General features: G+C 35.3%; 1 protein-coding gene across 34 annotated transcripts in view; it reads right to left on the bottom strand.

Annotated features, from left to right (window-relative positions):
• The window catches only part of trol (terribly reduced optic lobes), a 141,726-nt gene that overhangs the window by 22,009 nt on the left and 106,415 nt on the right, over nucleotides 1–13,302 (bottom strand). For 14 of the 34 annotated variants that reach the window (XM_081977377.1, XM_081977375.1, XM_081977387.1 and 11 more), the window contains 12 exons: nucleotides 9,413–9,532; nucleotides 8,955–9,071; nucleotides 8,365–8,475; nucleotides 7,337–7,564; nucleotides 7,002–7,115; nucleotides 4,407–4,535; nucleotides 3,973–4,218; nucleotides 3,662–3,781; nucleotides 2,774–2,887; nucleotides 1,720–1,947; nucleotides 374–646; nucleotides 201–260 (listed from right to left, as the gene is read on the bottom strand). In XM_081977377.1, the coding sequence (XP_081833503.1) occupies nucleotides 201–260; nucleotides 374–646; nucleotides 1,720–1,947; nucleotides 2,774–2,887; nucleotides 3,662–3,781; nucleotides 3,973–4,218; nucleotides 4,407–4,535; nucleotides 7,002–7,115; nucleotides 7,337–7,564; nucleotides 8,365–8,475; nucleotides 8,955–9,071; nucleotides 9,413–9,532 (1,860 nt within the window). Of the gene's footprint in view, nucleotides 1–200; nucleotides 261–373; nucleotides 647–1,719; nucleotides 1,948–2,773; nucleotides 2,888–3,661; nucleotides 3,782–3,972; nucleotides 4,219–4,406; nucleotides 4,536–4,905; nucleotides 5,038–7,001; nucleotides 7,116–7,336; nucleotides 7,565–8,364; nucleotides 8,476–8,954; nucleotides 9,072–9,412; nucleotides 9,533–13,302 lie in introns of all 34 variants that reach the window. The other 20 variants (XM_081977396.1, XM_081977411.1, XM_081977404.1 and 17 more) reach the window with 18 other exon arrangements.

The raw sequence follows: 13,302 nt of genomic DNA, 5'->3' as shown, positions 1-13,302 counted from the left end.
ATCAGCTTTCACAACCTGAATTATTAGTTTCTCAACAACTGTCATAACAATTATCCAGAACATAATAATTAAAGTAATGAGAGCTGCATCACCGTTTACCCAAAAAAGCATACTGGTTTACATTTCAGACTAACTTAAATGTTGATCAACACAAAATATTAATACATTTAATAAAAGTGTAATATTAAGCATATACTCACTTTCTTTGATGTCTTGTTCATTCGGATAGGTCCTTAGATCAAGTTGTTCTGCTCCGGCCGCTGTAAAAAAAACAGTTCTGAATAATGTCATCTAGTTTCTTAATGTCTATACCGTTAAACTGGTATTTCTCCACAGAGCTTAAGTTGCTTCAAAGAAACTATTGAGTACTTACCGCAGTTGTTTTCATCAGACATATCCTCACAATCAACGCGTCCGTCACAAAGTTGTGTGCGTAGAATGCACCGGTAGTCCGATAGACAGGACACGTAACCGAATTGACAACTCCTGGGCGGTATTGTAACTGGGGGCAAAGTAGTAGGAGGATCAGTTGGGGTAGGACAGTTATATTCGTCGGAATAATCGCTACAGTCCGGCGAACCATTACAACGCAAACGATCGTCTATGCAATCTCCGTTCGAACATTGGAACTCATAATTTTTACAAGCTACAAATAAAGGAAAAAAAGAACATAAAACAAACAAAAAATAAAAAGTGCAACATGCTATAAATAAAATAATTTATAATAAATGAAAATAACCAAAAGAATATATATAAAAAACGTGCTTCAGTTACATAAAACTATAACTAACATAAAGAGGAAAAAAACACTAAAAATGAACATATAAAAATCGGGACAAGGACAACACATTATAAATATGTAATCAATAATGATTTTACACATTACGTATATATTCTAGTACGAATAACATTTATCTATTCTATCAGTAGACCTACCAAACTTCTTTATCAAAGTCTAGCCACAAAATACGGATCAGTCTACAAACAAAATTATCCAGACTTGTGGGTGATTTTAAGTCAGTCAAGATGCCGGAGAAAAATATAGATTTGATAAATGATTGTCTTACCATTGTTAAGAATATTGTATTGATCTTGATTTAGTCACCCACAAATCAATATAGAGGGAATATCAAAGATAATCTAGTACTTTACATACAATTTCCTAAAATGCGGAAGCTAAACTGACCTACACAAGATCTCCAATTTAATAAATTTATCTCAAATTGTACCAAAGTGGCACATATGTTTGCATAGCTGATACTTGCGCACTCTGAGCTAAATGCTTTTTTTAGAATGCCAATTCGGTTGCAAAAAATGAAAAGTGTATACACTGTGCTTTGACAAACTTTAGTAAATTGACTTTACAACTACAGTAATTAAGACTTTAAGTCATACTTCTAAGACACAGTGTATAACACAATTTAATTGGAGATTAATGAGCATAATCATTACAATAAATAAACACAGATCGAGAAACAAATATGCTGCTCTAACCGAAACAATTCTGTTCATCTGAAAAATCTTTGCAGTCGTAGACGTTGTCGCACTTGAGCGTAGTCTCGACGCAACCGGAACCATCAGCGCACTCAAACCAATCAGGATCGAGGCACGCCTCTCCAAAAAACAGCATTAAATTATTGGCAAAATTTTAATTTTTAACACTTTTTCTTGGGAGTATAGATAACTTTAATAAGTGATTAAAACGTGAAAAACACTTACGACATTCGACTTCGTCAGAGCCATCAGAGCACTGACGTGTTCTGTCGCAACGTTGCCAACTGGGTATGCATCGACTGTCTCTCTCGCATCTAAATTCGTCTGGTGCACAGCCTGATCTCGTACAGTTGGCCTCATCAGAACCGTCGGAACAGTCGTCCACCCCATTACATAGAGTGGTTTGGGATATGCACCCGCCATCAGGGCAACGGTATTCGTATGGTGGACAACCTGTGATTTCAATAATATTTATAAACGCCCTTACTTGATTTATAAAATATATTCCTCTACTATTTGTATTTGAAATTTTAATCAAAACTTGTACAAAACTGTATGAAACGCAAAATCTAAGTTACATATTATCTGGGCATCCAAAATAGTGCAATTTTGGGCGCGTGGCTTGAGCTTCTACAGACTACGCACTACTATTCGTATTATTAGTCGGGGGCAATACCACAAGAGCTCAGATTTAGCCGGATAATTTTTGTGCTTGTCTTAGAACACTTTCTTTTTGGTGTAACAGCACGAGACCTGTTGTAACTAAATCACGAGAGCGCAGCTCGAGTGATTTTGCCAAACAGGTCGAGTTTTGTACCATAAAGAAAGTATGAGAAGACTAGCGGAAAAATTATCCTGTTCAAAATCTGAGCTCGAATGGTATTTGATAAGACAATTCCATGAATATAATCAATAATATAATAAGACTGCGACTGCCTTGTGCAGAAATACATTTTTCTGGTTCTTTTGATTTTCTGCAGTAGAATTCTATCCGAAGCGAGCCATAACCAAAACAATACGAACAAACAATGGTGAGACATTGCAACAATAGAAGTGTAGTGAAAATCCGTGGAAACGATGAAATCAACAGCAAAATTTATCCGATTTTTTTATCCGCTAGCAAACTCTCTTCCTTCCTTATTAGCCGATAGCAAACCGTGTTTTGATGACGTATATATGGCATTTTTTGTACATGAGTGGAATTGTCAGAGTAATTAATTACTAAATATACGGAAAAGTAAACTGTTAGTAAAATAAAAATTGCTAATACGACTCATACCGCAATTTTCTTCATCAGCATGGTTTCCGCAGTCATCATAGCCATCACAGCGAAATTTACTAGAGATGCACATATTGTTCCAATTGCAGTCAAACTGGTCTTCAGAGCATTGTGCTGTTTAATATTCGTTATTTTAATAAACATTTATTAATGTTATGCTTGTTAGCGGGGATAATAAGCTTATTTAGATTTAGGATCATTGTAAAATAGACTTGGAATTTGCCAGCGATAGAACAAAACTGGAAGAAAAAGATGGTTTTGATCTATGATGCTTGAAATGTGATATTTTTTACTTTTTGAAAAATGTTTTGTCATAGATGAGAAATTCTTAGTGTGGTGTAAAGTGATTTTTGTCCTACAATTTCATCTATAGGATAAGGAAAAAAAGTAACATATCTTAGTGTTTATCATACATTACAAACTATACATTCTTTGGTATTTAAGAATAACTATTCTCACTCTGTACAATATATACTTGTCAACTGTTTTTTAACTGAACTTGACAAGATATTCATCTTCCACACAAAACAACCACAAAAAAAAACGATAAATCACTGACTTATATGATTAACAAAACAGCAACAATAATCACAAAGAAACAAAGTATGAAAATGATATGATTGCAATGAAAATCATGTTTCTCATTCTTTCATCATTCTTGTTTTGGTTAAGTTTGAATTTGAAGATACTTCAAGTAAACATATTTTCTTGTATGGTGTTGTTTTACCGCCAGTAAGTTAACCCACAAACTAGAAGCAGAATAATTGCAGAAAACAACTGTACCCCAGGTGGGTTTATAAATATTAGGAATTATTAAGTAGGTATAAATTAAAAGCAAAATTATTATCAAAAGCCATCCACCACTCAAAAACTTGGTTGTTGGCATACTTGAATTGGTCGAGCAGTCGTTTTCGTCGTTTCCTTGAGGGCAGTCGATGTGCTCATCGCATTTCTTGGAAATATCTATGCAAATGCCATCTCCGCAGTCAAACTGTCCTTCTCGACAACCTAAATTTCAATTGTCATTTGTATTCGTTAGAACTCTCTGATCAGATCTATTAGTTCAAGCAACGGAAACGTTAATAAAATGAGTTAAAAGAATAAGTAATTCTTCTTGGAATCCAGTGGTAAAGATTATGGAACTACTCTAGTAGTTAATCTTGTAGTGCGATGTTATTATCAAAGTCAATGTTTCGTACCACAGTCCTCCTCATCAAATCCGTCACTGCAATCTCTGAAATGGTCGCATTTCAATCTAGCATCTATGCAAACACCATTACGGCACTTGAATTGATCTTCAGTGCAGTAATCGCAGCCTTCTTCGTCTGTACCATCCATACAATCAACTTGGCGATCACATATGGTTCCTTGCACACAAGAACCATCGCGACATCTAATTTGGTAGGGATAACACTCTTGAATTGGTGAAATAGTAGGTTGTGGCTCTAAAGGGCAGAATACACTTTCTTGGATAACTTTTTACATTGTGGCATTAATTAGGACGTTAATTGACAAAATCTAGTTAGTCAGTTTTTTTCAATGGGGATGGCTTAGTGTAAATGTATCAAGATCGCTAATTTTAAACAACTTATTTTAAAGTCCACAACCTGAACCATTGATAAGTAATACCAACCAACGTTGGAGCAGTTAAATTCATCGGAATTGTCCATGCAATCGTACGTAAAGTCGCAGACATATTGAAGACCGATGCAACTGCCATCTCCGCACGTAAATTCGTCAGTTGCGCATCCTCTTCCCGTATCTGTGCAATATGAAGCAATGTGCTTGATAAGCAAAGATTTGTTAGGCAAAGCAACTAAAGGCAAAGTCTTACAATTTGATTTTATTATTGCAATGATTTTTGAAGAAGCTAAGCAAAAATGCAAGTGAGAATTTTGAGAACTCTAAGCCATTGCCTTTAGTAAATATTGTAATGAGAAACTAAAATGACAAATATTACTCAATCCAATTTCAATAACAAATAATTACAGTAAGCTAAGCTACAATCAACGACAGTTACACAACATAGTTCTATCGAACCTACCGTCTAATCATTTTAAGGAACCTGAGTAATATCTAACGGATTTAAAATCTCGAGTAATGAAACTTAGGTAAAAATGTCTAAAACATACCAGGAGGCAACGGAGGACAATTATCCTCGTCACTATTATCCCCGCAATCTTTAATACCGTTGCATCGTTTGTATCCCATAATACAAAACCCTTCGGAGCATCTAAATCCTCCTTCGGGACAGTCTTGTTGCCCTAGATATTGTCAAAATGGCAACTTTCAGAAAAGATCTTGCATAAAGCAAATATCAAAACCGTGCGGTTAGTTGAAGTGAAATTCTGTACAAGACGAAGATTCAAAAATTAACCTGAAGTGGAAACATACTTTTCCAATAAAGTGCATTATACTTTGGGATGCGTCCGGCAAAACCATTAAATAACCACAATCAACCTGGTATGTCACATTTTTTCCCGTAATTTACCGCCCAAATGATCAACAGTCCAAAAAGATGCAAACCTAGTAACAGGCAAAGATTATATTTACATACAATGTCATAAATTTAGTTAAGCAGCAGAAAAATATGAAAATCATGAAGCTGTTCACATGTTCGTTCACCCATAGTTTTGTAGAAAAATGCAAATGAAATGAATAAGTATGCAAAACAACCTATTTTTAATACTAGAGTAAAGCAACTGACACAGCTATAAAAATTAGGCAAATTTTGATATATAAAACAGATTTTAGTATAAATTATACATGCAAATTGAGTTTAGGACCCAGATATATTGACCGGTTGTAACTTTTTTGCGAAAGTACCAATCTTCCAACAAAAATAGTCAGTTTTAGGTAATAATCACATTTTCAGCTATGCGGAAAAAATAATAGTGTAATTAACAGGTAAATAAATGTTTTGAACTTGGTGTTTGCTTGTGTATTTTGTTCAAAACATTTTTTTGACTACCAAACTTATTAATAAGAAACAAGATGTGAAAGTTTTCATATTACGAAATCATTACCTTTCATCATTAGAGCTCGAATCAGATGAGAAAAGGCCACCGCATCATCAATGACGCAGTTTTTAAAACTATTTCTTTCTCCTTCTACAGTTGCCGTCGCATTAGATATAATCAGAGGCGTCCTATTAAAATATTCCCGAAAATATATTGTTAAGCGGTCAAAAAGCCACTTGGCAACGTAGTACGGTTTTTACTTGGACACAATTAAAACAGATGCGGCAGCGGCCAGGGACATTTGGACCTTTTTATATGCTTTTACTAGCAGGCACTCTAAACGGTGTTGCCAAGTTTAAAAAAATGTAGTGGCGGACAGGGAGACTTAGGGGGTTAGGTTAGGTTCCGTTTTAGTCTGGTGTTTTGGTTGTATTGTTGATGGTCGCAGTTGAAGTTCACATAGTGTTATGAATAAAAAACGTTATTTTGTCAAAATGTCTTTCAAAAAGGTTGGAAAGAAAGGTGTTATCATATACAGCCAAGACCGTGAAATCGTCAGTAACGTCTTACAATTTATGAAGAAAGAAGCAGAAGGAGTTTCCATTCCTTTAAAAAACTTGTTGTCTTTTATTTTCTTTATTAAAAACGACGAAAATGTTTCATTTTACTGATAAAATAATAGCACGCCACTGACTGGCTGCAACAACTTGGAAAGTAACGAGAGCAGCAATATTTAAAGCGAGACGTACAGAGATCGTGACATCATCGTTTGATGACGGCTGTGGCCTTTTCTTAGCTGATTCGAGCTTTACCATCCTAAAGCAATTACCAATATCTTCGTCACTTTTATCTAAACAATCAGGTACACCGTCGCATATCCTGGACTCGTTAATACATCTATGGGTGTCCTCGCATGTCCAAAACCCAAAAGGACATCTCAAAGCAAGAGCTAAAGTCATGCAACACATGCTAGGTCTAGTCAGTATCTACTAATGCTTAGTTAGGTTTGCATAAGCACAATGTTCATTTTGCTAAACATGGGACCATATTTACACCAAGAATGGATAACATTAAATAATATAAACACGGGATGTCAGAAAACAAAATGGTAACCAACAATTGGATGATAATACAACACACAACACAGAAGCAAAGGCACAGTTCGGTGATAAACACGTGGTAAGATAAAAGGTAACCCTGATATTGAACATTGAAGAAACATTGACGAAGAAGCAGAACAACTGCCCAAAAATTGTCAGAAGCCTTACCGCCGCAGTCGAATTCGTCAGTTTCATCGCTACAGTCGGCTTTACCATCGCACCTTTGAGATTCGTGGACACATTCTGAGTTCTTACACATAAACTGCTCTGGCATGCAAAAACCTGAAGTCCGGGTAGTACAAAAAAAAATATACACTACTACTAAATAAATCGTTATCAAAAGATAAACAAAAGCTAACAGGAAAGAACAGAACAACTACAACAGTACTACAAAGAAAGCAGAAAAAAAAAGAAGAATAATTTTCTATAAAGTTCGAATTGCAAGAAAAACAACGTCGAGCTACACGAAAAATAGAAGGAAAAAACCAAGAAGTGAAACTAACCGCAGTTTTCCTCGTCTTCGGAATTGGGACAATCGCCGATGCCATTGCATCGCTTTCCTGAAGGGACACAGGAACCATTGTGGCACCTAAAAGTGTCGATCCCACAAAACGTACAATTGGCCTCATCAGATCTGTCTGAGCATTGTATTGAATGATCGCACCGCTCTATTTGGTCTATGCACTGCCCGTTTGTGCACTGCCATTGGTAGTGCTGACATTGAGGTAGGTCTATACGGGTTTGGCAGTTTAAATAATACTTTTTCAAATTGCATTGGTTGGCTTTAAAATATATTCTGTTTGCATTGAAAAAACTAAGACCACATTTTTAAACAACAACAGGAGATACTTTAAAGCCACAATGGAGAAACTTTTCATGTCGAGGTGTATTTGTTTATAAAATTCACTAAAACTGAAGTGTAATATTGGATGGTTAATAACTGATGTTAAATTCAGTAGCAAACTTTTCGTTATTTATAAAAAGCAATGAAACACTCTCAAAAAAAAAACAAACAAAAACTTTAACGATGTTCCGGTTAAAATTAAGATTCTTCTTTTGGCATATTCTACTGAATTTATATTAGATCTTATTATTTTCAAGCAATAATCTCCCTCAACCAAGGCATTTAAATTAATCTACTTCATTTACTAAATACTTATTTAACCATCACCTCCTCTGCCAACCCTTCGCATTAAATTTAATTAGCTCAAATGCCTTTACTAAACAGCAATGACAAGACGTCAAACATCTACAAGCGTGGTCTAGAAAGTTTCTTTGTTTCTTAAAGGTACACTTAAGCATTTCGAATGAATGTTTTATCGATATTCTCCCATCGTTATTTCCCCTTGTTTGCGGTAAAAGGTAAATAAGTAACATGTTCTTTTAATCTTCGCATCGGAATAGAAACGTATCATCACGCAACCACATTCTCTAGCAAAAAAATGCATTTTTTTAGTTCCTCCATATTATATAAAAAATGAGACCAAGCTTGAAGACAATTTGACGTCATAGTCTTGTCAGTAATGCATACTTTCGCAATCATATTCATCGGAAGCGTCTTGACACTGTCGGATGCCATCACAGCGTTGGGTATGTGGAATGCAAAAGCCGTTTCTGCAATGGAAGTCCGTATCCAGACATGCTGCAATTTATTTATGTTCATTTGATAACTTATCTAATCAGTTGATCTGACAACACTGATGAGTTAGGTGTTGAAGAATTAAGGGGCTTAAGTATAGAATTGCAGTAAAGGGATCCAGCTTAGATGTAAACATCCATAATGAATTTAAGATAATCACACAGGTTAACAAAAATTCATGGAAAATGTATGCAAGATACTTGTCAAAATGAGAAAGAAATAACGACGAAGAAGGAAAAGCCAAATATGTTGGGTGATGTAGATTACAACACAATACCGGGCTGCTTTTAATAACCCTTAATTCGTTAAATAATTTCTTCGCATGTTTCCTGCCAGTTTATTAAAATACAGTAGCTTTGGGACCAACAAGTAATACAAAAAATCTACATCTTAATGTTTAATCGAATATTATTATGCCGGTTTTACAACTGGTATATTAAAAGCAGCCCATGAGTATTAAAGGGGGAGAACTAAACACTTACGACATCGTTTCTCATCACTTTGATCGGAACAATCATATTGCCGATCACAACGTTTCTTGATAGGGATGGTTTCTCCAGATTCACAGTGAAAGTAATCATCCAGAAATTCAGGTGGGTCTGATGTTCACGTAACATGCAAAACGTTAGGTCAGTCTTGAAAGTTCAGGTGAGCAATTCCGCAGAAAAATTTTGGATCTTTTTTAACATTGCCAGTGAACAAATTTAAAAAAGATCCAAACTCCTCCACCACATGTTATTAACATATCAAAAATGCACTGAAACAGTCAAACCAAAATAGATAAACTATCAGTGATCTATAAAGCTTCACAAGCTGTTAAAGCGCAATCTCAAAAGCGTGTGTGGTGTGGGGATAATCTTCATGCAGACCGCATCATTTAAAAATAAACAATCTTTTTCAAAGCAATTATTTCTGAAACCATAACCAGAAAATGTCTTACCAGGACACCCTCTTTCGTCTGCACCATTTGTGCATTCTGATGCGCCACTACATCTGAGATAGGAAGGTATGCACTGACTATTTCCGCAGTAAAATTCTGATGGCAAACATGGTTGGCTCACTGAAACAAAAATTCAATTATAGCATCAAATCTAAAAAATGTTTTCAATTTTAAAATCGCTTATTTACGACAGGTTTTATTGGAGGAACTCTAATTCGAAACGGTTTTTAGCAATAACTCTGCACGAATATAGAAAGAGTCTAACGATTAAGGCTAAATGGTCCTAAAAATATTACATCGACGTATCTACTTAAAATGCGAACAAAATATAAGCCCCTAACAATTTGGGTTTAGATTAGGACTGGGAACTCGGGAAGCACTTTTCGGATTAACGGTTTTACTCCAAAAATGTAGAGACCAAAGAAAAGACGTGTATATGTGCTTCATTGACTACAAAAAGGCGTTCGACCGCATCAAGCATCCAACACAACTGCTCCAAAAACAGGGTCTAGACTACGAAGACATAAGGCTTATAAAAAATTTATATTGGGAACAGAGAGGGTTTGTTCGGTTTGGTGACACCGTATCGTCAGAAATACCAATAAGAAGGGGAGTACGACAGGGCTGTGTTCTCTCGCCTCTTTTATTTAACATTTACTCCGAGTACATATTTCAGCAAGCGCTAGAGGACTGTGAAATTGGCATAAAGGTGAACGGTAAAATACTTAACAACATACGCTACGCAGATGACACTGTCATCTTCGCAGACACTTCAGAAGGCTTACAGGAGCTAGTAGACAAGATTGTGAAATCAGGTGACCAACACGGCCTGAAAAGAAATACAGCAAAAACCAAAACGATGGTCGTCAGCAGAAATCAAAATCTACAAGCCAATATACGAATATATGGTACTTCAATAGAAGAAGTGAGAAAATTCAGGTATCTCGGTTGCTGGGTTACCCAAGACCTGGATCCAGAGACCGAAATTCGAGCTCGAATTGAAAACGCAAGAGCCACGTTCGTGAGAATGAAGACATTTCTAACGAATACCACCCTGTCGCTCGATACTCGATACCCTTTCGTGAAGTCATATATTTATTCTGTCCTCTTATATGGCACGGAATCCTGGACAATGGGAAAGAGGATAATGCAGCGACTGGAAGCATTTGAAATGTGGATCTTCCGCAGACTTTTGAAGATACCATGGACCCGAAGAATAACAAATAAAAATGTTTTAAGAATGATGGGAACAGACAAGGAACTTTTACAACATGTGAAACAGCGCAAAACTGGTTATCTGGGACATGTATACAGAGGAGAAAAATATCAACTTTTGAGACTGCTTATGGAAGGAAAGATAGAAGGCCGAAGAGGACTCGGAAGACGAAAATGCTCATGGCTTAAAAATATAAGAGAGTGGACCGGATTAGACACATGCACCCTATTGAGAGCAGCAAGAAATAGAGAGGAGTTTGCTGGTATTGTCGCCAACCTTCAGTAATGAAGAAGGCACTTGAAGAAGAAGAAGGTCCTATCAAAATGGAGAATTAATTTCTAATTCAAGCATTTAGTTCACCATGGAGATTGGTACCAAATTGTAGTTTGTGGCAAACTGAGGTTACAAACTATCATTTACAACTTACATCATATATTATTTTCTAAACAAAATTTGTTTACCGATTTACTGAACAAACGGTTTACTTAACCAAAGGTTATCAAAACTAAGGACATTCTGCAATGTTTTGCAGTCAGTATAAAATGTAGGTACTCCACTTTTAATATTTTTTTGTAAAAAAACGTGTTTGGAATTGTAAAGCTAAAATTTGCAAGATTCTTCCACTTTAAATTGCGGACAACATATAAATCCAGCTGTATGGATTACATTATGTACTACATTCTGATTTTAAAGTCTAATTAGTTTCAGGTTTGTTTTTATATTACTGCACTCACAAAACCGTTCTCATTCAGCAAAGATGCTCTATCTAGTACAGGAAATTGAATTTTTTATATTACCAAGCTTGTTTCGGTTTTAACGTAAGTAAAAAATAACACCTTTCTAATAAATGTTCTTACTCTTATAAACCAACTAAAATTTCGAATTGTTAGCCTGAATAAAGTCTAACAATTCTTCCTTTCGATATTAACATCAATTTAAGGAAATTGCGTATGTCGTTTACTCAAGCACGACATACAAATGGTATCATTTATGTTAGTATGTGTTCACAAAGAAGCTGATAGGTTACAGTTAAATGTGATTTGAGTGTGATGGCTGGTAGTAAAATATTAATATTTACTGTATATTCTCTATTACTTACTCGGTCATTACAATACACTTTTTTCAATAAGTTAATGCAACTTTCTGGTGTAGAAGTATTGACCTAGATATTATGTGGAACATACTTTGTGAAGAAAATAGTGCAAACACGAAACATTTGACTGTTTTGTATAAATGGACCATTGTACAACTCAATGCAGAAATAGTTTCTATTAGGACTTTACCGGATCCGCCTCTGGGCGTTATTTATTCGAGTCAAGTTCCATTACTTTTGCAGTGCAGTAGATCTTGTTATTGTCGATCAAGCACGTATGCATTAAGTAAAATATGATACTATTTTGCTTCATGAAAGCATTATCGTATTTCACTTGTTGCATACAGAGTAACAGATCCGAATACAAAACGAGATATTTGGTCAAATAGGTTTAAGAATGATTTTCATTTAAAAAAAAATTTAAATTATTTTCAAACAATTTACAAGGATTTTGAATAATAATAACCGAGCTGGTACTCAGAATTAGTATTGTCACACTTATTCTCTGCTTAATCACTGGAAGTCAGAAATTTCCATTCAAACATAATTAATAGTATCACCAATGCTTTCATTTATATTAAAGTAACAAAAGGTGGTCTCCTCCAGGTAATTAATATTGCAAATTAATCTATAACTGTGGTTTTTTAATTAGTAAAAAATTAGTAAGTAACAAAAAATTTCTAGCTTACTCAAAAAACACTAACTGTGAAAATTTTCTTAAATGTATATTTACTGGATTACCGTTAAAATTGTTAATTACTGTTTAGTTGTTCAAACAAGTGCAACTATCTATTTTCACATACAAGTTCACCATTCATTTTTTATTAACTTCCAATTTTACCTAACTTTGCCCTAGCGCAATTTTCCTACTCTTAACCGAACATAGTTTGAACCTTAGTGAAATCAGCTTGGGAAATGTTTATTTTCTGGTGGCTGAGAATTACGGGATGCATATCGAATCACAGCAGAGTCCGAATAAATATTTTCAATTCCCTTTACAGATCGCAAGCAAACTCGTCCAGTGCACATAAGCTAAAATCACATAAAACTTTTGCGGTGCGAGGATGTGTTTTTTAAAATAAACCGGGAGCAACTAGTATTTTCTGAATATCGCATTGTCATCGTTTTGCCACATCATTAATAATCGACAAAGCACGTCTTGGAACAGTTCGGTTTCACCCAGTTTGGGGGTTAATGGAAACACCGCAATATCCGATTACAGTTTTACGAGCTGGTTACGAGCCAACGATTGAGACCCTTTTTGGTCCAACAGGTTGCGCCTTCTCTCTCAGCTTCTCAATTTTAAATTTACCTCCCCGATTGAAGAACTGTAAAGACCTTAATTTTTTAAGTTGTAGTCGACCTAAAAATTTCTTATATGCATAGTGCATGTACGTTATATACGGTAGATGAATCTATAAAAGGCACAAGCTGAAGACGGTAAAATACACTGATCGGATTACTAAATTTACATTTCTAGTATGCAGCGTTCCGAAACGTTATCTGATATACGTGCATATGCGCTTCTTTGTTTTAAAATGGCAGGTACTATTAAGGTTTTCGTACCGTATTAATGTTCGG

Source organism: Ips typographus, linkage group LG4 (genome assembly GCF_016097725.1).
Source record: "Ips typographus isolate SLU linkage group LG4, UJ_Ityp_2.0, whole genome shotgun sequence".
Taxonomy (NCBI): domain Eukaryota; kingdom Metazoa; phylum Arthropoda; class Insecta; order Coleoptera; family Curculionidae; genus Ips; species Ips typographus.
The sequence above is the reverse complement of the archived record's forward strand: the minus strand, read 5'-3'. Positions and strand labels throughout refer to the sequence as shown.